General features: G+C 41.0%; 1 protein-coding gene across 1 annotated transcript in view; it reads right to left on the bottom strand.

The window, feature by feature from the left end:
• Positions 1-26,832, bottom strand: part of LOC146663001 (ryanodine receptor 2-like) — a 313,610-nt gene that overhangs the window by 87,808 nt on the left and 198,970 nt on the right. The window contains exons 61-78 of the mRNA XM_085415589.1: positions 26,661-26,736; positions 23,292-23,415; positions 22,948-23,063; positions 20,007-20,071; positions 19,156-19,277; positions 18,885-18,934; positions 17,008-17,068; positions 15,895-16,133; positions 15,740-15,821; positions 9,118-9,248; positions 8,369-8,496; positions 7,947-8,139; positions 5,881-5,963; positions 5,426-5,583; positions 5,186-5,273; positions 1,205-1,297; positions 889-1,059; positions 342-401 (exon numbers count right to left, since the gene is read on the bottom strand). Of these exons, the coding sequence (XP_085271715.1) occupies positions 342-401; positions 889-1,059; positions 1,205-1,297; positions 5,186-5,273; positions 5,426-5,583; positions 5,881-5,963; positions 7,947-8,139; positions 8,369-8,496; positions 9,118-9,248; positions 15,740-15,821; positions 15,895-16,133; positions 17,008-17,068; positions 18,885-18,934; positions 19,156-19,277; positions 20,007-20,071; positions 22,948-23,063; positions 23,292-23,415; positions 26,661-26,736 (2,040 nt within the window). The remainder of the gene's footprint in view (positions 1-341; positions 402-888; positions 1,060-1,204; positions 1,298-5,185; positions 5,274-5,425; positions 5,584-5,880; positions 5,964-7,946; positions 8,140-8,368; positions 8,497-9,117; positions 9,249-15,739; positions 15,822-15,894; positions 16,134-17,007; positions 17,069-18,884; positions 18,935-19,155; positions 19,278-20,006; positions 20,072-22,947; positions 23,064-23,291; positions 23,416-26,660; positions 26,737-26,832) is intronic.

Below are 26,832 nucleotides of genomic sequence, written 5' to 3'. Positions count from 1 at the left end.
ATATCACTGTGAAGTAGCCTTATTTATCTTATGGACATAAAGGTTCATCAGTTCATCTAGGTTACTCTAGATTTGTGTGAAATTTAAACTGAATCTGAATACTTGACTCTAAATTTTATGACACCGACCATCAAAATCAAATCACTTCATCCTTGTGTCAAAGTAGATGTTTGTGCCAGATTTGAAGAATTTCTCTTAAACCAGTCCTTTGATATTACTTCCACAAGAATAAGATAAACTGACAACAACCTGACACCATGGCACAATCGAAGACCAGAGGCATAATGTGTAAGTACACTTTAAGTAACTTGTGTCAGTCACAAGCCTGATTCTTTTCTTACCTTTCCTTGTAAATGTAGGTTGTTCCTGATGACCTCTCGAACTTCGTCCTCTGTGTCTTTCTGCAAAAGAATTATTAACTTCGATCAAACAACAGGTATTCTGTGACCTACAAAATGCTATAAAAGATATTTATTCAGTAAATTAGCCTTCATGCAAAATTTTACTTTTTAGCTGAAAAAGCTAACGCAGAGTTATTTTGCTGTTACTAAAGGTTTACCTCAGGAATAGCAATACTGCAAATAATTTATTGTTATTGTCATATGCCTCACCCCAACCAGTCAGGTTTTTCCTTCCCACTGGCACCAAAGCGCTTGTTTAAAGGGGGGTCGTATGATTGTTGGGGTTTTATCTGTTTTCTTTGTATCATTGTAGGGTCATTACAGTATAAAGTGCCTTTAGGCAGTCATTGTGATTTGGTGCTACATAAATAAAATTGAAATGAAATGAACTAAATTGAATTGAAATACACAGAAACAGTTAAATGAATCATATCTATTTTTATAATGAAACAGTTCTTTCTGTAATCTATTAGCACTACTATGCTACCTGAGTGAAGCGGTTCTTAGCCAGTGCGATAAGCTCTTGTTCTCCTGGAGCACAAATGTTGAGTCCCACGGGCAGCAGGCGCTTTAGAGTAGCAACAATCAAACTTGTCTGCATCGAGTATCGATCACCTTTTCTCTTCATCTTCTTCCTCTCCTGGTCTGAAACTATTCCCTGTGGCAAAGTCAAACATTAAACAGGCACCGCTTTACAGTGTTAGGCCTATTAAGTAGTTTTAATTAATCAATTTAATTTAATTTTAAAATAAGGTCACTGGTATGCACGTCCTCAAATGTGTCCAGCATCTATGTGTCTGTACCTTTGACATCTTGCACTTGGTGTCAGTGATAAGGAAGGACATGTTGTTAATTTCATTCTGGACCACAAAGTTCTGCTCTTCTCTCTTGAAGTTCTGTAGACAGAAAACAGGACTTCCTTAAATTAAAGCACAGTTGTATTATGTGTTGTACTGTCTTTGAAAAGAAGGCAACTGGACAATATTTTTGGTTTGTAAAGACATTTTACTTCTCAGTAAGAGGCTTCTTCAGTTCTAAAACAACTGATGAGAGTCCCAGGTATTTAATACCTATTGGCATTGTGGTCCTGGGGTCAGTGACCCACTGTTAACCATGTGAGTCACCTTGAGTCAAGGTATGAAAAAATTCATGGGTCTAACAAGGTATTCGTGGGTGTGAATACTGTGAGATTATTATGCTATCATGTGTTATCCTATGGCTGTAATCGAAATGAGTGAATCATGATACTGCTGTAAGCCACACCATACTTCTTATTATAGAGAGTATAATCAGTATGTAGTTTTCGTTTGCATTATACTTCTGAATTAAAAGAATGTGAAAATCATTAGATTTGTTAGATAGGTTCGTATTATCCTATCCTGTGATTTACTGTGAATGAGTTACACTGTTTTATGACATTTCATACTGCTGAGTTAAGAAGAGAATATTGTGTGCAGAGAGCACAGAGCACATTCAGCTCCACCCCCACCTTTGTTGGAAGCAGAAAAACAGGGAGCCAAGATCATAACTCAGGCTCACTGAGAGTTAGAAAGTATGTATGTTTAGGTTTTTACGACTAGGTGGGGGCCACCAGAGGCTATAAGAGTTTGAGTAACGCTCCATCATTTTGAGATTTTGCTGTGACCCTCTGCATGCATGTCTCCCCATCCGGATGGTTTATGCTCACAAAGTGTTGAATTGTATGGAATAAAAGATTGTTGATTGAGCATTTATACACCGAGTATAGTCTTTCCTTCAGCCCAAAGATCAAAAGAAAAAACCCCACCATGTGAGCTATGCTTGCAACTTGCAGACAGCAACATTTATATATTTAATTACATGAAGGGCATTTTCCATCCTTGTTTTCAAGTGAGCTCCTGTCATTGATGACGCACTTCCTAATTTATAATGTGAATCTACTGATGTCAGATGCCAGCAGCAGTAATATAGTGCATTATATAGCTTTCTATCCAGTGAATTAGGATAGAAGTAGCTTTGATGGTGTTTTTCCTGGAAACTTTAATAAAAGTATAAAATCACTGCTAAATGCTTTAGTCTAACAATAAGTTAGGTTAAGCTTTTAACTCATTACTCATCTTTTCAGGTAAACTCTCCATTAGTTGTTTTTAAACTGAAGAACACATAGATCACGATTGATGGTGTACAGTTAAGCATCTTTTGTCATTTTTCTCCACCAAACTGGATTTTACAGTCAAGATCTAATTGAAGTGAAGACTTTCAGCTTTAATCCATCCATCCATCCATCTTCATCCGCTTTATCCGAGGCCGGGTCGCGGGGGCAGCAGCCTAAGCAGAGAGGCCCAGCCCTCCCTCTCCCCAGCCACCTCCTCCAGCTTATCCGGGGGAACACCAAGGCGTTCCCAGGCCAGCCGAGAGATATAATCTCTCCAGCGTGTCCTGGGTCTGCCCCGGGGCCTCCTCCCGGTGGGACATGCCTGGAACACCTCACCCAGGAGGCGCCCAGGGGGCATCCTTGTCAGATTCCCGAACCACCTCAGCTGGCTCCTTTCGATGTGGAGCAGCAGCGGCTCTACTCTGAGCCCCTCCCGGATGGCCGAACTTCTCACCCTATCTCTAAGGGAGAGGCCAGCCACCCTTCGGAGGAAGCTCATTTCTGCCGCTTGTATCCGCGATCTCGTTCTTTCGGTCACTGCCCACAGCTCGTGGCCATAGGTGAGGGTAGGGACGTAGATCGACCGGTAAATTGAGAGCTTCGCTTTTACACTCAGCTCCCTCTTCACCACGACGGACCGGTGCAGCGTCCGCATTACTGCAGCCGCCACACCAATCCGTCTGTCGATCTCCGGTTTCCTTCTCCCATCACTCGTGAACAAGACCCCGAGATACTTGAACTCCTCCACTTGGGGCAGGAACTCATCCCCGACCCGGAGTGGGCACTCCACCCTTTTCCGGCTGAGAACCACGGCCTCAGATTTGGAGGTGCTGATCCTCATTCCCGCTGCTTCACACTCGGGTGCGAACCGTTCCAGTGCGAGCTGGAGGCCCTCACCCGATGAAGCCAACAGAACCACATCATCCGTGAAAAGCAGAGATGAGATTCTGAGGCCACCGAGCCTCAGCTTTAATTCAATGGTTAATCAAATTATTGCAAATTAATACACATTTTTAGGAATTACATCAAATTTGATCCACTAGTCCTAATTTTCAGAGACTCAAAAGTAATGGGACAACTGACTGATACACTGATTTAAGGTAAGGATCACCTGTTTTGATTTCTCAAATGCATTTAACATCATCCAGCCACTCCTATTGAGGGCGAAACTACAGGAAATGTCAGTAAACATGTCCTCATGGATTACTGAACACCTCACAGACAGGCCACAGTATGTGAGACTGGCAGTGCTCAGTCTAATATGGTGTTGTGCAGTGCAGGAGCTCCGCAAGGAATTATGCTGCCAACATTCCTGCTCACCTTGTATACCTCGGACTTTCAGTACAACTCCGGGTCATACAGTCATCATAAATATTCGGATAATTGCTGTTGGCAGGAGGAGGCGCACAGAACACATATATATAATTTGTAGAATCTTGAAGAAATCTTCTACTTCTGATTGTAAATAATACTAAAGAGATCAGAGTCATTGGCTTCAGAAGGTACCGCTGAGTAAGTCTAGTACTGTACTGCATTTTGTTAGATTGTGCTGTATTATATTGATCCATTATCCATGGTACTGTATTCTATTGTACTGGGCTATACTGTATTGTATAATAGAAAGCACTTTGAGTGCTGAACTGAGTAGAAAGGAACTAAACAAGTATCACACCATTGAAAATAACTATTTATTGTACTGTAGTGTTTTGCATTGTACTGTACTGTATTTTAGGTTTCATCAAAATGTGCCTGAAGTTTACATGTGATAAATAAGCAAATGAAAAAAGGTATGTTGTGGCCACTTTAATTGGCCGCCTGTTTGGCCACAGTATCCATGATGCCATCTTTGTCCACCATAGTCAGAAGTCCACTTTCATCAAAGTGCTCATGGGTAGCTTATCTGCAATCAGTATATTCACCTAAACGTTTCACATTATAACAAACCTCCCGTCCACGAGTCAACATGTAGAAAAATAATTCCTCTTACATTTGCATCGACTGTTATGGTTTACTGCGCAGCTTTACTAAGAAAAAGCCAAAGCAAAGACTGCTATCTTAGTTTTCTTCAATTTTGACAGATTGTGGTAAATGCTTAACTGCAATGTCAATAGACAGATAGCTGCTCTTCTCTTCTGTTTAATCTTGAAAATGTAATATTAGTTATTTCAGGTTTAATAAATCAGCGATATAAAGATCAATCCCAGCTGACCCTCTTAGGGACATTTTCAGTTATGTTTTTATGGGCAGCCCGGTGGTTAGCACTGTTGCCTTCCTATGTTTGCATACTCTGGTTTCCTCCCACAGTACAAAGACATGCAGTTAGTGGGTTTAAGTTACCTGGTGATTCTAAACTGCTCACAGGTGTGAATGTGAGTGTGAATGATTGTCTACTCGCTGTGTTAGCCCTGTGTCAGATTGGCGCCCTGTGGCAGGGGTGTCTAACTCCAGGCCTCGAGGGCCGGTGTCCTGCAGCTTTTAGATGTGTCCGTGATCCAACACAGCTGGTTTAAATGGCTAAATGACCTCCTCAACATGTATTGAAGTTCTCCAGAGTCCCAGCAATGAACTAGTGAGCTGATTCAGGTGTGTTGGCCCAGGTCCCCAAACCTGCCCTATGGGATGGATAGTTATGTTGCAGTAATTTTCTTACGTGAGACTTGGCCCAGAAGATAAAAACCTCAGCCACCATTCGGAACAGCTCCTCTGCCTCTGGATTGGACTCTTTAAGCCATCTGGCCCTGTCAGTATATCAAAACAGTTACATGCTGAAACCAATCATTCTTTTTCCAAAACTGCAGCTTCATCTTAGTGACTAAGCTTCTGTATCAGATGGTGTAAATTCACTCCACTCAATGAGCTGAAGGTCACTTGTTCAGTCACAACACTGTACCTGTTGTAGTCAACGAATCGTATGAGGAGAGGGTAGAAGGCATACAGGTCTCTGACCAGGATAGTAAATTGGTCCATGATGAGGAGCTCTGTCTCTGACATCTCACCCCTCCCCTCCGCCTTGCTATGTTCTTCATCCATCAGCACAACAGCTGCTTTCTAAAGAATACAGTAATAGATTTTTCTATATTAAGCAGCACTGTGTGCTTTAATCTTTGTGACTATTTTATTAAGTAGTAGGAGTGTTCGCATAGTGCACTTTCTCCATTTTAAAAACATACTAATAAATATTTAGTTGAGAAATATATATAGGTAATTCAATTTCATTTAAAAACATCAAAAAAAATTACAAGAAAGTGTTAGAAAGGGCAAGCAGTGAGTGTGACCTAGTTTTATATTCTGTTAAATGAGTTGCACCACTTCCAGGCAGTAGATTATAATAAAGGTGAGACTTACTTTTTTGAGTTTCTCCATCAAGGGCAAGAAGTGGGTCTTTAACAGCTGAGGTTTGGCTTTGCTGATAATTGGCTGGGAGAAGACTTGGGGACATGAACAGAGATGGTGTTAAAACGCAAAATGTGAACGTATGTACATTTGAATATCATATAATGATTAGCAGCAGGCAAAAAGAATTAAAGTAACATCAGTTTGAGGATGCTTATGTAAACTGATCCTGAGGAGAGCTTTTATTTATTAACTTTACAAAAAGTGCAGAAAATGGAAAATGAGAGAAAATGAAACACCCTCTTGCGTGAAATGTAACTTCCATTGTGTCCTCCTCCTAACTGCTGTTACTGACTATATTTTCTTTTTAAAAGAGGAAACCTAAATTGCAAAACACTTAAGGGGCTCATTACACAAATTCTTTTCTTTTAAAATAATTGTTTCCTCCAGTGCTGTAGTGTTTTATCAAACAATTAAATGGCAATCCCCAGCATTTGGAGCACCCTCTAATGAGGTGTGTGCATTGGTTTAAAAAATGTGAAAAAACAAACAAACAAACAAACAAACAAACAAACATACCTCGGCCTGCACACCTAAAACAATGAACACTTCGCCAAACCTAACTAACCTGCCTCCACAAACCAGATTTCATGTCTCATGTCATATTGTTTTATTTTTGCCTTGTGCATCACTGTGAGCTGCAAGTATTATGTTCCATTAGCAAATAAACTATCCATCCATCCATCGATCTTCTCCCGGCTACTTGGGGCCGGGTTGTGGGGCAGCAGCCTAAGCAGAGAAGCCCAGACCTCCCTCTCCCCAGCCACCTCCTCCAGCTTGTCCGGGGAAACACAAGGCGTTCCCAGGCCAGCCGAGAGATAAACTCTCTTCACCATGTCCTGGTTCTGCCCCGGGGCCTCCTCTCAGTGGGACATGCCCAGAATACCTCACCAAAGAGGTACCCATCCTTGTCAGATGCACAACCACCTCAACTGTCTCCTTTTGATGTCGAGAAATAGCGGCTCTACTCTGAGCCGCTCCGAAAAGCCTGAATTCCTCTCTAAGGGAGATGCAAGCCACCCTTCAGACAAAGCTTATTCCCACCACTTGCATCTGCAATCTCGTTCCTTCTAAAATCAAGAGCTTCGCTTTTACGTTTAGCTCTCTTTCCACCAATACAGCATCCACATCCCTGCAGCTGCAGCACAAGTTTCACTGTGATGTTTCATTCTCTTTGCAGAGCTTTAAAGTATATCACTCCCCTGAATGAAAAGAAAACAAAAACAAAAGAAGAGCTACTAGTTTTAGATTTATGTTGCAGTCACTAGTCAGTTTTAACTCCAACATACACTAAATTGCCAAAAGTATTCAATCTTCCCTCCAAGTCATTGAATTCAGGTGTATACCAATCAAGCAGCTAGGCATGCAGACTGCTTCTACAAACACTGGGTCGATCTTAGGAGTTTAATGAAGTCCAGCATCATACTGTGATACTGTTCAACAAGTCCACTCATGAAATTCTCTCTCTTCAACTCTACCACAAAGTGGCTGGACATATAAAGTCACAGTATCGGTCAATCGCTACAGACCTCTAGTCTTCATGTTCAAGAACATTAAGGAACAGTGCCTAGAGAGCTTCATGGAATAGTTTCCATGGCTGAGCATCTGCATCCCAGTCTTACATCACCAAGCACAATGCAAAGTGTCAGACTAGTATATCACCCATGAACTTTAGAGGAGTGGAGACGTGTTGCTGGATTGATGAATCACATCTCTCTGGCAATGCAATTGTTGAGTCCGTACTTGTCTGACTGCACTGTGGCAAGTATAAAGTTTGGTGGAGGGGGAGGATTATATTGTGGGGTTGTTTTTCAATTGGGTTCGGCTGTTAATACTTCAGCATATTAAGACATATTGGACAATTTCATGCTCCCATCTTTGGAGACGGCCCCTGTCCAACGTGACCCCACATCAGTGCACAAAGCCAGGCTCATAAAAACATGGATGAGCGAGTTTGATGAATCTTGTGAATCAGTGAATTTTATTTTAGTGTTCAGCATTAGTGAGTTAACATTTACCAGCCAGTCTCTTCATCCAGGCGCCCTCATCTATTCCCAGGTTGTTGTAGATGATCTTGAGAATGTTTCCCAGCAGAGTATTCATGTATTCAGAGGTCACAGAGGTGCAGCAGTTGTTGGCTTTGTCTGGGTCGCTTTCCGGTCCATGTTCCCACCAGTGAGACATGTAGCTGCACAACATCGGCAAGACCACCTACAGCAGTAGAAACAAAGCAAAAATAATGAGCTTTGCAAAGCTTCACAGTCAGATGGGTTTAATCAGCAATGTCTTTTTTTACCTTTTTATCTTCGGCTCTGAAGTGTTCACTACAGGACAAATGTCCACTTATTTTGGTTCCGTGGCCAATTTTTCAATGACATGAAGCAACTTAAGGAAAGAATATCAAAGGTGATGCTGTAGTTATTAATTATTAGAGAGTTACCTCCATAACATGAGGCATCTGCGTGTACTTCATGCCGGACTCTGCTAGCTCTACAATCTCCTCCAAAGACTTCTCCAAATTGGGGATCAGTGAACAAACCTCCCCAACCTGCCCAGGAAGGCCTAGAGCTGAGAGGCGGAAAGAGTAGTGGAATGAAAACAGATTAAATTAAACATAATGTGATTTGATTTGTGATTTTTGACACTGATGAGTTCTCAGACCACACAGCCATCGTTTAGCTTTGGATTAATGTTTTTTTATTCGAAATACACAACTGGAGAATCTCTTAGTCAGACAAATGTAGGACAGACAGCTGCAAAAGTATTCAAACCACTTTGTGGTACTTCCTGTTATAGTAGGTGTCTCCAAGAGATACAAACACCATGTATATACTGCACACTCCAGTTTTTTCATAGTTTACTAAGACACTTCTTGAAACCTTCCTCCCTTTCCTCAATCAGCCCAGACATGTTTTATGTAATGTTTTGGTTTTACCAAAGAGTTAACGTGTAAGCAGTTAAGAGTGACACGACGGCAGGGTCACAACAAACATTTCTGTTTGTTTCTGAGATGTACAGTAAAAGCTAGTTGGTGCGGTATGTAGTGTAATGTGTATTCATGGTTCCAGTTTTAGTAAAATATAAAGGCTCAAAGAAACATGCTCAGTGCTCGCTGAAACGTCACTCTAAGAAAGTCCAGCTACCTCCGGATTTGTATGTTCCATCATTTTCTTTATGTACATGTCTCACCTGCTCTGTCTTTGCTTCCTTTGCTGTTATAGATGGAAAAGCTGTTAAACTTGTTCATGTGAGGCTCAAGAAAGGCAACAGGGAATGCTGCTGCGAAGGCTGCTAAACACTTTCCCATTGCTGGACGTTGTCTGGAAAAGAAACAGAGAGCTCATGATAATAGTCAAAAACAATTCTTTTACTACCTCAGTGATTGATTTAAAACATAGTAGGTTATCTAATTATGGTAAAAGCAACTTTTTTTCTTTCTTTTTTTTGCTTAAGACTCAATAGGGCTGGCTATAAACTGGGACCTGTCAAGTCTGGTGGGCTAGATTAGTTGTTTTGTATATAGATGGCCAAATGAAGCTTTCTGAAGCTCGTATTGAAAAACGGTTCATTACTCTAAGCTTGTCAACACAGTCCTCTTTGGTGACATCTGGTGGCCAAAAATATAGAGCAGCTTGAGTCCACAACTCATAAAGGACAGCTTCATCATGATTCAACTGACAGCTTCTGTTTAATTTCATGTGGCAGTTCTGTCTGATATCAAGCTGATATTGTGCTTTGAACATGTGTTTTTTGGGGGGTGAAAAAATGGTGTTCGTATGTCTCTCTCAATAATAAATCATTCCTATGAATACACCTTCCTTCTTTAAACATGGAGTGTTCTCCTTATGCTTGTGACTTCTTGATGTTTAAAAATACACTAAAACAGAAACTTATGAGAATATGTTTCTACTGTGAGGTCCCTGCCTCCACCTGATTATGTAATTAACCAACACACAGGTAGGATTATATATAATATACTATAACTTCTATAATTATACAGTAAGTATACAGGGAGTGCAGAATTATTAGGCAAATGAGTATTTTGTCCACATCATCCTCTTCATGCATGTTGTCTTACTCCAAGCTGTATAGGCTCGAAAGCCTACTACCAATTAAGCATATTAGGTGATGTGCATCTCTGTAATGAGAAGGGGTGTGGTCTAATGACATCAACACCCTATATCAGGTGTGCATAATTATTAGGCAACGTCCTTTCCTTTGGCAAAATGGGTCAAAAGAAGGACTTGACAGGCTCAGAAAAGTCAAAACTAGTGAGATATCTTGCAGAGGGATGCAGCAGTCTCAAAATTGCAAAGCTTCTGAAGCGTGATCATCGAACAATCAAGCGTTTCATTCAAAATAGTCAACAGGGTCGCAAGAAGCGTGTGGAAAAACCAAGGTGCAAAATAACTGCCCATGAACTGAGAAAAGTCAAGCGTGCAGCTGCCAAGATGCCACTTGCCACCAGTTTGGCCATATTTCAGAGCTGCAACATCACTGGAGTGCCCAAAAGCACAAGGTGTGCAATACTCAGAGACATGGCCAAGGTAAGAAAGGCTGAAAGACGACCACCACTGAACAAGACACACAAGCTGAAACGTCAAGACTGGGCCAAGAAATATCTCAAGACTGGTTTTTCTAAGGTTTTATGGACTGATGAAATGAGAGTGAGTCTTGATGGGCCAGATGGATGGGCCCGTGGCTGGATTGGTAAAGGGCAGAGAGCTCCAGTCCGACTCAGACGCCAGCAAGGTGGAGGTGGAGTACTGGTTTGGGCTGGTATCATCAAAGATGAGCTTGTGGGGCCTTTTCGGGTTGAGGATGGAGTCAAGCTCAACTCCCAGTCCTACTGCCAGTTTCTGGAAGACACCTTCTTCAAGCAGTGGTACAGGAAGAAGTCTGCATCCTTCAAGAAAAACATGATTTTCATGCAGGACAATGCTCCATCACACGCGTCCAAGTACTCCACAGCGTGGCTGGCAAGAAAGGGTATAAAAGAAGAAAAACTAATGACATGGCCTCCTTGTTCACCTGATCTGAACCCCATTGAGAACCTGTGGTCCATCATCAAATGTGAGATTTACAAGGAGGGAAAACAGTACACCTCTCTGAACAGTGTCTGGGAGGCTGTGGTTGCTGCTGCACGCAATGTTGATGGTGAACAGATCAAAACACTGACAGAATCCATGGATGGCAGGCTTTTGAGTGTCCTTGCAAAGAAAGGTGGCTATATTGGTCGCTGATTTGTTTTTGTTTTGTTTTTGAATGTCAGAAATGTATATTTGTGAATGTGGAGATGTTATATTGGTTTCACTGGTAAAAATAAATCATTGAAATGGGTATATATTTGTTTTTTGTTAAGTTGCCTAATAATTATGCACAGTAATAGTCACCTGCACACACAGATATCCCCCTAAAATAGCTAAAACTAAAAGCAAACTAAAAACTACTTCCAAAAATATTCAGCTTTGATATTAATGAGTTTTTTGGGTTCATTGAGAACATGGTTGTTGTTCAATAATAAAATTATTCCTCAAAAATACAACTTGCCTAATAATTCTGCACTCCCTGTAAGTGTTGGAGTCAAATTGTTAAATGTTGTCATTGTGTTACTTAAATTTGTAAGTCAGCAGGGAAGGCTGTTTCTTTGAAGTTGACTAGGAGACAGGTGAGGAGCATTCAGCTCCAAGAGCCTGGTTCCGACCAGCCTCCCTTGCTAGCAAGTAAAAACCGGTTCATTTCCGCCGCTTGTATCCGCGATCTCGTTTTTTCGGTCACTACCCACAGCTCGTGGCCATAGGTGAGGGTAGGGACGTAGATCGACCGGTAAATTGAGAGCTTCGCTTTACACTAAGCTCCCTCTTCACCATGATGGACCGGTGCAGCGTCCGCATCACTGCGGCTGCACCGCCAATCCGTCTGTCGATCTCCAGCTCCCTTCTCCAATCACTCGCGAACAAGACCCCGAGATACTTGAACTCCTCCACTCATCTGGGTCGGGGATGAGTTCCGACCCGGAAAAGAGTGAACACAGCACCCTTTTCCGGCTGAGAACCACGGCCTCAGATTTGGGGGTGCTGATCCTCATTCCCGCTGCTTCACACTCGGCTGCGAACCTTTGTACATTTTTATGAAAAGAAAAGAGAGTTTTCGGTGAGATCCAGGAGGAAGCTCAGAGGGGACAGGGCCTTTTCTAATTTGCCCTTGCACGTTAGAGAGGCCCCTTCACTCTCCACTTTTAAATCACGTCTTAAAACCCACTTTTATTCTTTGGCTTTTAACCTCAGTGAGACATAGTTTTCTCTTGTAATGAAATTAGTTATTTTATTAATTATTTTACTTTTTCTTTTATTTGGCTTGTATTTATTTCTTATGTAATTTTATTATATAGTTCCTATGTACAGCACTTTGTGTCAGCTGTGGTTGTTTTAAAGTGCTTTATAAATAAAGGTAATGATGATGATGACTATGGATGGCTTTCATCAGTCCAGCCATGATCTGATCAGAATACCATTATGACTTATGACTTGTTCTTTTCCATGTATCTTAATGCTGCTTAGCCAGCAATGTTCTGTTGAAAAGTGATGTGTTGATGCATGCTCAATCATCAAGGTAAGGAAATCCCAAAAAGTTGATTCTGCTCATCTGCACGTTTTCAGTGGGAGAAATGTTTCGTCACTTATCCAAGTGACTTCTTCAGTCACTTCTGACTGCAGGTTTCCCTTGTTAGATATTCCCCTTTAGGGATTTCTAAAAGGAGAACAATGTCTGCATGACACACTGTAGAGATGGTGTCTGAGAGCTGGTTCTACCGAAGAGGGGCCCGAAACCTGAACCCTCTGCCTCCCATTCTACTTTTAAATACTCTAGGAACAACAAGTGAGCCTGCAGTCTGAGAGTTCTAGTTCTATTGGGATGATACTGTATTATGAGGCCTTTAAAATATGATGGTGCCTGATTATTCAAGACCTTGTATGTGATGAGGAGGACTTTAAATTTGATTTTGGATTTAACAACTGGATTTAATTTAAGAGAAGCCAGTACAGGAGTGGTGTGATAACACTCTCAGCTTTATTAAAAAGGCTCATAAATGCCTGTATTTTCTGAGGAAGCTGAAGGGAGCGGGGCTGAACTCCACCATCCCCAGTTCTGTCTACAGGTGTGTGGTGGAGAGCACAATGACTGCCTGGATTACTGTCTGGCCCTGCAGCTGCACCATAGAGAAGAGAAGCAGACACCGCAGTGAGCGGTTAAGACTGCACGCAGGGCTATTGGATGTACCATCCCACTGAGACATTTACACCAGCAGATGCAACGACAGAGCAACTAGCATCACGAGACACCGTACTCCGCCCATCCTACGCATGGACTTTTTTTCGCCCTCCCTTCAAGCTGGAGGCTGCGCAGCATCTGGGGCGAGATCCACCAGTCTGAAGATGAGTTTTTCCAGATGATATGAGTCTGATGAACTGTGCCAAACTGCCACACCTCCGAATATACAGTCTACATTCTGCATTTTGAATTGACTTATTGACTCAGCCATTATTACTTAATAGGTCATTTATTTATTTAATAGGTTTTTATATTTGTATGTATATGTATGTATATGTATGTATGTATGTATGTATATATATGTGTATATGTGTATATATATGTATATATATATATATATATATATATGTATATATATGTATATATATGTATGTGTATGTGTGTGTATGTATGTGTGTATATATATAAAAAAAAAAAAACACCCAGCACGCCCCTGCGGGCGGTTTATCCTTCAAGCTCGGATCCTCTACCAGAGGCCTGGGAGCTTGAGGGTCCTGCGCAGTATCTTAGCTGTTCCCAGGACTGCGCTCTTCTGGACAGAGATCTCCGATGTTGTTCCCGGGATCTGCTGGAGCCACTCGCCTATCTTGGGAGTCACCGCACCTAGTGCTCCGATTACCACGGGGACCACCGTTACCTTCACCCTCCACATCCTCTCGAGCTCTTCTCTGAGCCCTTGGTATTTCTCCAGCTTCTCGTGTTCCTTCTTCCTGATATTGCTGTCATTCGGAACCGCTACATCGATCACTACGGCCGTCTTCTTCTGTTTGTCTACCACCACTATGTCCGGTTGGTTAGCCACCACCATTTTGTCCGTCTGTATCTGGAAGTCCCACAGGATCTTAGCTCGGTCATTCTCCACCACCCTTGGGGGCATCTCCCATTTTGACCTCGGGACTTCCAGGTTATACTCGGCACAGATGTTCCTGTACACTATGCCGGCCACTTGGTTATGGCGTTCCATGTATGCCTTGCCTGCTAGCATCTTGCACCCTGCTGTTATGTGCTGGATTGTCTCTGGGGCATCTTTACACAGCCTGCACCTGGGGTCTTGCCTGGTGTGATAGACCCCAGCCTCTATGGATCTTGTGCTCAGAGCTTGTTCTTGTGCTGCCATGATTAGTGCCTCTGTGCTGTCTTTCAGTCCAGCTTTGTCCAGCCACTGGTAGGATTTCTGGATATCAGCCACCTCCTCTATCTGCCGGTGGTACATACCGTGCAGGGCTCTGTCCTTCCATGATGGTTCCTCGTCTCCCTCCTCTTTCTTGGGTTTCTGCTGCCTGAGGTATTCACTGAGCACTCGGTCAGTTGGGGCCATCTTCCCAATGTATTCTTGGATGTTCGTTGTCTCATATATATATATATATATATATATATATATATATATATATATATATATAAAATATATATAATATATATAAAATTGTAGGTTGTGTATCCTTCAGGTGTTAATAGGGTTATTGAAAATGTGTATATGTGCGTATGTGTGTATATACGTAGGTATGGATAGATAGAAACATATATGTGTATATATTAAAAAAAAAAAAAAAAAAAATTACACATAACATATAATGTAATTGCAAGGAGGTATTTCTGTAGTCTATTGATACTAGATAGTGGAAAAGGGGTGGGATTAAATAAGCTTATGCTTCTTCCTGCTCCTTTTTGAACATGGACGTTATTTGGAGTTGTGGTTGCTCGTTTTCCTTTTGTTTGCTTTGTTCATTTGTCTCTTTTAATTCTATTTTTTTTTTTATACTTTTTCAACATGTTCAAAATAAAGATTCAATCAATCAATCAATGAATATTTATTATTAGCAGCACCATAAATCTGCCTCAGCAATGGAAGTGTGGAACCTTAACATCCCAACCACCCTCAGGATGCTGTTGAAGTTCTGCCGGACATAAAAGTTGAAGATGTCACGAAACGGGGCCTCTGCCATACATTCCCAGTGCATGCTCCTTATCCGTTTGGGGACGCCAGGCCTCTCCAACTTAATCCCCCACCACCATATCCAATTCAGCACCTGGTGGTATCAGCTGACAGATCTGTTCCTATCTCCACCTGAGTGTCCAAGACATACAGCCACCAATCCTACATCCTACAACCCATATCTCAACCTGAAGGTGCAGGGAAACAATCCGTTCATCAACCATGGAAAAGTGCTGAGCACTTGTTTTTACCTTACATACTGTATTTATGTTTGCTTGTTTCAATCAATCTCTAAATAATAGGAATATAAATAAAATAAAAACAACAGAAAAGTGCTCAAGACTTTCATAGTACTGTATTTCTTCTTCATTTACATAATAATTCTCTTTTTGAATATTCCTGAATCAAGCATATTTGATCATTCCCAGGTTTACATGAAACCAGGACAGATTCTCAGTGTGGTCTCATTCTTCTGAACTCTACTGCATGCGACGTAAAACATATTTTTACTAAATCTATCACATGTGGACCATGGATGTTTCCTACCTCTCAACATAGATACTTTTGTTGGTTCCCAGAAGGAAGAGGCTGTTAAGGATTCTGTAGCAGGAAACCTGGACATCACCCACTGAGGCAAGAGAGACAAAATCTGTAGGCAAACTGACATCATCGTCCAGATGAAACGTGAAGTTTTCACTTACAAATGAGGTCTTCTCCAAACATGTTCTGTCCGATGTGTTCAAACAGTGAGGAGAGGACGGGGAGCAGGGCGAAGGTGGTGTAGTTGATGATCTGAGTCGCTCCTCGTGGTTGGTCCCTGCTGTGAGTGAACTGGCCGAGCTTCAGGTTCTCCTGAGTCTTCTCCAGATCCTTCGCTGCGCTGTCGAAGTATGACCGTAAAGCTGCCTTCACTGACTCCAGGCCCGTCTTCATCACTGTCCTGATAGAGTTACATTAATATCTTGACAAGAGATGTTCTTTTTTCAAACACGAAAAAAGCACTTTGAGAAAATATGGGCACATTCAACCAGTCTGATAACTACGGGGCAATTTTACCAGTATTTGCTAGTAAATATTATTCATTCAACGCTGTCAGGATTTTACTGAGTTTCCAACTAAATGGTGTTGACGATTATTTTTGTGAGAGGCCTCGTTAAACTTTGCTTCTAAAAGTACAAAACAATGAAACACATAATTATCTGAGGTAAGAATTCACTGTTATAGCCGCACATAATGATTATCCTTTATCAGTCTGAGTTTTCATGATGTTTCCAGACAGAAACACATCCATCAAACCTGTCTTATAGCTATACTGTGCTGTTTTCTTAGATTCTTTTTAATCTTGTTATTTCAGCCAGCTATAATTTGAAATTATGGGTTTTATCACTTGCATTGAGAACTAAACTTTGTAGTCTAGGCTTACTTATGCAAGAGTTTGTATTTTATGGCATTCATTGACTCGGATTTCTGTCCCACACCTGTTAACTAAACTTTGGTCTCCTGGCTGATACACTAGTTTGTTATTACGTCTCTGCCCTTCAAACCCAGACTTTACCACTGTTTAAAAGAGGACTGCTATCTCTTGACAGCTAATATTGCAGCTTATATGAACAACTACCACACTAGTTCATACTGCTTTGGGTTAAAGTCACTGATTCCTTTTCTCTGTGGTACTTATTTTTGAAAATCTGCGTTGATTCATGTTAATTTTTCTGTATTTGTTCTTTTGCTTTATTCATTTATGTTTTTCCATAGAAAGCTGAAAGCATTCCCGTCATTCATCATTATGAGGTCACAACTGGTCACGTTTTTACCTGGCATCCAGGCTTTGTCCCAGTATCTGCAGACAGTTGACAATGGAAGTGGCATTGTTCCCTGGTGAGCAGAGAGAATTAGCTGTGAAACTGCAAACTCACATCATGGAGCGCAAAGGCTTCACACAGTATCTGTCTTGGATGTGAAATTTTTAGCACAAAACCACACTTACACAACAACTGTTATGTTATGTTGAGGAAAATGATGTTCCTTGGAAAAACAATAAATAAACAATTATAAAATAAAGTTTATGTTAAGTGGAAATGTTACACTTGCTACTTTTACCCTGTCATCAGTGGCTGATAGCAAAAGCCATTAAATATCAGCATAATTGATATTCTAACAGCTTTTGCTTTACGTGCAACTAATAATTATCTTTCATTTTTGACAATATGTTTCTAAAGTGCCCATTTTTGAGTCTGAAGAAATGGAACATCTTTTTCTTGTGAGGACACAGTGATGAGGATTTATACACCCACAATACCATGCATGCACACACACTTAGGGATGCCACGACAACTCATACTTTGCTACCAAGTCACTGGTAGAAAAACTAGATAGTATTGGTATTTTTCATTGGAGGAAAGAAAAGTCTGTTCAGTCTGTCACTGTATGTGTGAGTGGTATCATATATTAAAGTATACAGGCTCAAACCTTCTGGTATCGTGACATCCCTGCAGACACCTGCACCAATTACAAGTTAGCTTATGAAGCTCCCGTCTGATAGGACAGGAGGAATGTACTGCAGTTTAAAAGTAAACTGCAGTAGAAGTGCCATGTATCAAAATACAGTCAGTCAGAAAAAGTTTCCATAGGACTCCATGCAGTCCTGTATAAAACTGAGTACACAAGTAATAATTCAACAGGAATTAACAGGGTAAGTAGCAGCCAGATGCACTTCAATTATTGCCAATTAGCAAATGTGACCCTTTTTTTGCAGTTTGCTCATCTGGATCACTGATGTGTTAACATCAGGCCATAATCTTCCCAGGACTGGGCATGCCAGAAAATGCACCTTAAAGTCAGACTGTAACAATGCTCAGAGGAAAGCTACAGCTCAGACTGAAGACTGATCGTCTCAGTTAGCATGTTAAATATTACCTTTCATGACAGCACAGTTAGAAATAGATTGAACAAGGAGTAAGCCTCCTCTCTTTAAAAAGACCGTGACAACATGTTTTAGGTTTAGGTAAAGTTCAATCTGAACAAAGAATACAAAGAGCAAAGATGTCACGAGACTTCTGGGATTGGTGATGGGCTTGTATTGCAGCCACAGGAGCTGGGCACCTCGCAGTCACTGAACTGACAATGAACCTCTCTGCATATCTAAGTATTCTGGACTCATATGTGAAGCCTTTGGTCTGACTGCTAAAGCTTGGCCCACAAATACAACAGAATTGCTGAAAAGAAAACAATCAAGGTGCCAAACATGAACCCAATTGAAACCCTGTGGCAAGATCTTGAGACAGCTATTCATGAAGAAATACCTGCAAATCTTAAAGAATTGACACAACATTGTAAAGGAGACTGGGCCAGAACTCTTTCACAACAACATGAGAGACTGAAAAACTCACATAGAAAACCAAAACTACAGCAATGCTGCTAAAGGTGTTTTTCCAGTTAACTGAATCATGGGGTGTACTTAGTTTTTCACAAGGCTGCATAGTGAAAATAAACTCTTGCAAATGTTTCCACTGTTCAAAAAGTCGAAATGTGTTGGTAACATGCCAGGATAAACCACAACGTGCCATCAAAAACGGAAACAGACAGCAAGCTAATGAACACAGTTGCAGTTTTCCATCTTTTAAGAAAATTGGCTTAAAAATCAAATATTTTATCTTTAGGGAGTTAACTCGAATGTTTACACTGTCCTTACCAAACAAGGATATCCTATGTCTGACAAGAACTCCCAGTTTGCAGAAAAGACTGAAAAGATTTAATGGAAGATGAGAAGAAGAGGCAGAATGGAAGAAGAGGAAGACAAAAGAGGAAGACAAAAGTGTGAGGCAATCAAATGAGAGGAACACAGAGGAAAGAGCCCATAGGACCAGACATTCAATATTTAGGCAATAAGACATTCTCATGTTTTATTCCTTTCAACAATATGCCTGACTTTTTACTGTTGTTGTAATGCTGGCCATGCTCACCTGGTCACCATTTCCTTCTCCTTGTTAGAGGCATGGCCACCACTGCTGATGGGATGGATGGCCGTGGACAAGAAGTACAGCCTGTGGTTTTTAAAGTACTGATCCACCAACGGCAGGACGACCTAGGAGTGAGACATGAAGCCTCAGAGCTTGTCAATCATATTGATTTTCAGTTTTAATAAAATACATAACTTTCTATACACGGAACACTTTGAGCATTATCAGGTGCCAAACTAAGTGGAGATATCCTCTGAATTTCAGGAGCGGGACCACTCCTCCTTCACGCCCCCTCTGGCCTCAGGCTATAAAAAACCCCTTCTCCTGCTGTTCTCATTTTCATGCCCGGCCCGACAGCCGTCGCCAGCCCCCCCACAAACCGCAGCACTATTCACACTTCCTCATCCCTCACCGCCCATCGTTATTCTTTTTTTGAGTTAATTATTAGCACACTTTTCAGTAAATTACCTGCCACAAATTTAGTAACTAATGATTTTTATGTTCATTGCTCATCCCCTAAAATTCTGCGCTACAGATACAACGTCACATCATCAAAAACTGTCCATGCCTTCACTGTGCTGTCACTGTGCCTCTTTAGCTAACCATTACAGAGGATTTTGAACAGGCACAAACCAGGAAAAGCCTGAAATTTACACATTTTGCTTTGAGTCAGTCAAATGCTTATTCTGCTCTGTGTCAATTTGGAAGAAGAGATCATAATTATTTGCAGTTTTAGTCAACCTGATAACTTAATTTTGAATTCTGTTGCTGATTACAAAAAACTAAATCTGATATATAAACTTAATAAAACAAAACAAGAAAAATAAGTGTCTAGTCAAAAAAGATTTCATCACCTTTCCAAAGAACTTGATCTGCTGCTCATGAGGAATCTTCTCTCCCTTTGGTCGTGTTCCCACATCTACAGCAGACAGAATACAGTGAGTATGGGGTGATGAATTTAAGGTGTGGAAAATATAAAAACTTTTTTTTTTTATGCAAACAGTTCACTAAATAATAATATTTTTCTTTTCTTTTTTTTACATTTGCATTATCTTGCATAGTATTTGAAATTCCTCTGAGCCACAGAAAAAGGCTAAACTCTACTGTGCGAGCCGCCACAGCTGTGTAGCCACGAGCTTGAAATCCGAGGGACTAACAGGACTCGACTGGTATTTAAGTTTACTTTACTTACACATGAACACATTCATTAAGTGCTATCCTCACTATACTTTAACCCTTTTCTGTAGCACACACATGCAAACTGATGGGTGGATTTGGGGTTCAGTATTATGTTCAGGGACACTTAATAAGAACTGGAGGAGAGAAGTAGACAAGCCACTCTACCTCTGAGCCACACAGAGGTGTTTCTAGACTTTTTACCACTGGGTCGCATAAGGAGTCCAATGAACAGTCAGGTAACAGGACATAAGAGAAATCTGAGAATTCTATAATCATGTTATGAATTAAATTCAGAAATGAACACTAAACCAATTTCTTCAACTGGTTCAGCAGGTTTAGTTCCCAGTCCAGTGGTGCCTCATCCACACACCCTCACTACCTTCTGTGATTTTGCCTTTCTACCATTCTTCCCTCCAAGTGAACTCTGAAGATCTGATCCCCACACATCTGACAAACATCCCCAGCTTGACTGTGACTGTGACAACAGCTTGAGAAACTACACCACACAGTGTACTGATGCATGTGCAGTCATCCATGTAAAGTTGATTTTGTTCATCTGGAGGTTTTCAGAGGGAGAAACATTTCATCCAAGTGACGTCGTCAGGTTCAACTTACTGCAGGTTTCCCAACCTTTTACAGTAGATATGCATAATGACTGACACTAGCACCACTGACTAACAATGGGTTGTGAGGTCAGTTTCATGGTCATTAATATGCAAATGATCAATGGCCATGAGTACCATTCACAGAGAGTTGGAGAATGGCTGCAATCACAGTATTCTAAGATGGTGAAAGATGTACCCTTAGGCTTCCTCCTGGATTCAGAGACGGTCTTTCCTTTTTGTGAATGGCCTCCTTGACCTCCCTGGAGGAACACTGGTTTGGGCAGATAAACCAATGGTCTCATATAAGGTTACGTCTCTCTTTAGTTGTGTTCCAGCCACTGAAGCAGTGGAGGTAGTTTGTAAGAGATTGACCCCAACCTCAGCAACAGGGTCACTCTCAGCACCAACCAAGTATGTTTGCTTTTGGAACTGTGTATTAATTCCACCCATTTTATATGCAAGTGTCAGTACTACAGGCAGAAACATGGGTGTGCCATGGGTTCCCCTGTTTCACCCGTTGTGACCAACTTTTATATGGAAGATGTGGAAAAGAGGGATTTGCTATCCTACCCTGGAACACCACCAAGTCATTGGTTCAGGTCTGTGGATGACAAATCTGGATGAAAATCAAATCTCAGGACGTACCACAGTCCACTCAAGTTCACGAGGGAGGATATGAAAAGTGGCAGGTTAGCCTTCTTAGACTGTGAGATTTCCATCAGTAACGGGGGACATCTGAAAGCTGATGTGTACCGTAAACCTACGCATACGGATCAGTATCTAAGGTTTGACTCTCATCATCCACTGGAGCACAAACTGGGCGTCATCAGGAAACTACAACACAGAGCGAACATCATCCCCACTGACACAGCAGCCAGGGAAGCAGAACAACATCACATCAAGAAAATGTGGTTATCCCAGCTGGGAAAGAACTTGCTCCAGTTGATCCAGGAGAGAAGGACAACGGCTGCCTGAGACGAAAACCTTTAGTGAGTCCTCAGATGTCAGGAGTATCGGAACAGCTGAGATGCAGTTTTTCTAAACACAGACTTTCTGTGGCTTTTAAATCCCAAAAGACGCTGCACCAAAAATTGTTCCACCCCAGGGATCGGGTCCCCCGACACAAACAGAGTAATATAGTGTACGCTGTTAAGTGCAGGAGGATTGCCGGGGAAACAAAACAACCTCTGGATAAGTGGATGGCACAACACAGCAGAGCCACCTCGTCAGGCCAGGACTCTGCAGCCTATTTACACCTACAGGCCAGTGGACACTCTTTCAGTGATGAGGATGTAACATCCTGGACAGGGAGGAAAAATGTAGAGAAATTTTCAGCATACCACCGTCTTGTCATGTACTTTATTGTACTTTATTGAGCCCCGTGGGGAAATTGCTCTCTGCATTTAACCCATTCACTCAGTGAAGCAGTGGGCAGCCATTGGGCGCCCGGGGAGCAGTGTGTAGGGATGGTACCTTGCTCAGGGGTGCCTCAGGGTAGCTGTTAAGGGGAATCGAACCCCCGACCTTCCGATCATGGGGCAACCACTCTACCTACTGAGCTATCCCTGCCCTGCGGGTCCACTGTCTTATAGATTACTTACTACCTTACAAACAGGTTGCAACTCTGTCTGCATACAAAACCCAGCCCTGCATCTAACCAGGTGAAAACTCCAAATAAAAAAGTGTCATATTGCTATATCAGTGCTATAACAACACGTTTCCTAGTGTGAAAAACAAAAGAGAAAAATCTGGGAATGTCTCAGAGCAAGACCCCAAGACTGTTTTAGCCTCCAGTGACAATTTAGTATCTAAAGAGAGAGCTACTTCCACAACCTTCCTCAAAGCATTGTACTTAGCAAAATATGGAAAAAACAAAAAACGTTCCTGCTAAAAGAAGACGACAAACTTGTTTCACCAAATGAGGCAAAAGTATCATGGTTGTTGTATCATGGACAACAACCAGGTTGGTGATGTAAACAAGTGGCTCTTACAGGCATGAGAAGATTCTTACCAAACTCCATCATGTGTTGGTGTGCCTGGTCCACGTAGGTGATGATCTGCTGGAGAAAGGTGTAGGCAAATCGTTTCTCTATGGCAGGAGTGTCCAGCTCCTGTGACTGCACACCTCTGGAATCAGCACAAAGGATGTTCTCCTTTTATTTGCATTTCTACAACTTGTGTTGTACACTGCTTTTGCTAAGTTAAATCAAATCCACACTCCAGCGCTGTGCTACACACACTAATGTTGTATTTTCTGAGTTAGACGTTTTAGAAAAATTGAACTTTTATGAAATTGATCTTCTAATCTCAAAACAAACGCCAAAGACAAACTGTTTCAAATATAGTTGGACCAACCTGGACACAATGTAACCATTGATTTGGAGGAACTTAAGGATATCTTGTGCTTTTTCTCTGTCTTTGGATTTTTCTTTGGCAGTCAGTGTGTCGTAAGGAACCAGCAGTGGGTGGTTTCCTCCACCTGGAACAGAGCAGCAGGGCAGAGAAGAAAGATAACAGACTGTGGCAGCACTTAACTATGTGACATCTTAACATCTACCAGGTTACTGGTGGTCCATCACAACTTTGAGATCGAATTTTCATCTATTCAAAACACCAAAATGCAATTCAAAAAGTGATAATAAAATCCGGTAAAGTAAGTACCAATCCAAAGGAAATTAATACTTGTTTTACCAAATTCTATAAAGATCTGTATTCTAGTAAAATTAAACCCTCTCAAAGTGATTTTAGCAACTTCTTCGATCAATTATCTATTCCCCAATTAGATGAAGCCCTGAGAGATGAAATTGATTCCCCTGTCTCCGAAAACCATCTTTTAGGAACAATCCAAGCCTTACCACTTGGAAAGACAGCTGCCCCGGATGGATTCGGTAATGAATTCTATAAAGCCTTCCAAAATAAAATTACTCCTCTCATGCTCAGGATGATAAATGACTCTGTTAAAAATAAAAGGTTACCAACTTCACTTTACGAGGCAAATATTTGTTTGCTTCACAAAACTGGAAAGGAGGAAGGCGACCCAGCACATTATAGACCCGTTGCTCTTTTAAATTGTGATCACAAAATCATAACCAAAGCCTCAGCTACAAGATTGAGCAAACATGTTTCAACAATTATACATCCTAATCAAACAGGATTTACTCCTGGTAGATGGTCATTTAATAATGTCCATTTATTATTAAATACAATTTACTCAGGTTATGGAAAAGAGGCTAAAACAGCAGTACTTTCTCTGGATGCTCAAAAAGCGTTTGATCAGATTGAACGGTCTTATATATTTGAGACTCTAAAACAATTTGGTTTTGGGGAATATTTTAGGGATTGATTAAAATGATTTATCTGTGTCCTGCATTCTCACCAACGCAGATAAATCCTCCCCCTTTCAATTAACGTGGAGTGAGACAGGGGGATCCCCTCTCACCGCTTCTTTTTGATATAGCTCTGGAGCCCTTTGCCATTAACATAAGAAACCACCCTGGTATACAGGGAGTTAAATTTGGGAATGTTGAAAGTCTTGTTAATATGTATGCAGATGATTTACTCATCTGCCTTTCCGAACCAGAAATTTCATTCCCTAATCTTTTGAATTGCATTAAACACTTTGTGAAATTATCAGGATATATGATCAATTGGGACAAATCTGAATTTATGCCAATAACAGATAATCTATGCCCAAAGTTTCTCAGCTCACTCCCATTCAAATTAGTGACTACATCTTTTACCTACCTTGGCCTTAAGATCTCTAAAAATCCCAAACTCCTCTATAAATCGAATTTCTTGGAAATGCTGGACAAGCTCAAAGACGATATTAGAAAATGGAAACTGCTTCCTCTGTCTCTGATTGGTCGAATAAATTCAGTTAGAATGGTGTCTTTGCCACGATTTTTATATCTTTTTCAAAACCCTCATATTTATTTGCCACTTAAATGTTTTAAGCAGCTTGATTCATTGATTCTTTCTTTCATCTGGGCAGGAAAACCCCCTCAGATATCCAAGGCTCATCTTCAAAAAAATACTTCCAGTGGGGGGTTGGGTCTCCCTGTGTTTAGACATTATTACTGGGCAGCAAATTCAAGAGCTCTATTGCACTGGCAGTGGGGTTCGCCTACTGATTATTGTTATAAGCTTCCTGTCTGGCTCCAGGCAGAGGCAGCAACAGTATCTGAAGCCTCATTACCGGGCTTATTGTTTTCTAACACGGGTTCTTCTATTAATTCGATCAGTCGTAATTTTGTTGTTAAACACTCCTTAAAGATATTAAGTCAAATTAGGAAATCTCTTAAACTACCGGACTTCTCAGTAAGAATACCAATAATACATAACTACGTGTTTAAACCAGGTAAAATGGAGAGGGTGTTTTTAGAATGGGGGGGAAAGGGACTGAAATGCATTGAGGACTCATATATATAGATGACAGATTCATGTCTTTCCTTCAACTTCAACAGAAGTTTCAGTTACCTCAATCATATTTTTTTCGTTATCTTCAAATAAGGAATTTTGTTCAACGAAACTTTTCAGACTTTCCACTGAAGCCACTAAGTCTTACTGATATAATTCGGAAAGCAGATTTTAAACATCTGATATCTCAGTTTGTGAAGTGCTTTACAATCCCAGCTGATTCTGATGGAATTAAGAATACACGGGCTGGAGACCTCGGTGTTCCTGTCTGAGGACCAACGGTCAAACTGTTTGTCCAACATTCAGAAAGGCTCAGTAAACGCCAGATATAAAGTAATCCAGTTTAAAGTCATTCACAGATTACACTTTTCTAAACTTAAACTTAACCGGATCTATAATTCTGTATCCCCCTTATGTGACAGATGTAATATCGGTGAAGGTTCCCTTGCACATCTATTTCGGCATTGCCCTGTCTTGAAAGCTTTTTGGAGCCAGATTTTTACGTGGTTTTCAAACCAATTTGGGAAAAAAGTACCACTTGATGGTACACTGGCTATACTTGGATCATTTGCATCAATCGAATCTTTTTCCTTAATTACAGTGGGTGTGCTGGCTGCAAAGAAACTTATTCTTTTACAGTGGCGGTCTTCTTCGGCCCCGTCTTTTAACAGGTGGCTTAATGAGATGGTGTCTGTGGCCCGGGTGGAGCAGATAAGATTTGATAGAGAGGGGAAACTGGCGAGTTTTTGTACGATTTGGCAGCCATTTCTAGAATTCTTAAAAATTAACTGATCATAATTCATGCCTCACACTCCGCGTGAATTTTCTTATTTTATTTTACTCTTTATTTAGTTAATATTGTTATAATCTTTTCTTCTTCTTTTTTTCTCCTTCTTTTTCTTTTTTCATGCTTATAAGTTCACAAATGCTAAATGTAGTAAATGTCCTCAGTTGAATCTGTACAAGCATGCTGTGTTTAATTTAAAAGCAAAAAATAAAATAATTAATAACAAAACACCAAAATGGACAAGCTTCTAACAGAGAAACTGCCATGCCAAAATGACTGTACGGCACTTCAGTTAATATGCAACAAAAATCAAAGGGTTGGGTAAAGTTGCTATAACAGCAACTGTAAAGCAGAGGTGTGGGGAAATGGTATTGATCTTCTAAACAGCACTTCGCAGAATTCCATCTGTTTTATTTTTACAGGCTATGCATAAAAAAGAAGTCAAGCTTTCTGTGTTATCTGTTTGTGATGGCAGAGAAACAAGGAACACCCTGTGTGTGTGTTTGCTGTGTAAGATTTACCTCTGGCTTCCAGCTCCAGTTTCTTTTTCCTGGACCAGATATTATGATAATTCTCTGCAAGCAGCTCTGCCATTGACTGGAGAAGTAAATGTTTGACATGTGACTCTTTTACACTGCACTGATCAATTCATCCATCAATCAATCTGCATTATCAGCTCCCATGAGTAATCTG

Source organism: Rhamphochromis longiceps, linkage group LG8, assembly GCF_057381845.1.
Source record: "Rhamphochromis longiceps isolate RC_006_pf linkage group LG8, R_longiceps_female_GT1.1, whole genome shotgun sequence".
Lineage (NCBI taxonomy): Eukaryota > Metazoa > Chordata > Actinopteri > Cichliformes > Cichlidae > Rhamphochromis > Rhamphochromis longiceps.
Note: the sequence above shows the minus strand (reverse complement) of the source record. Positions and strands in the feature narration are given on the sequence as shown.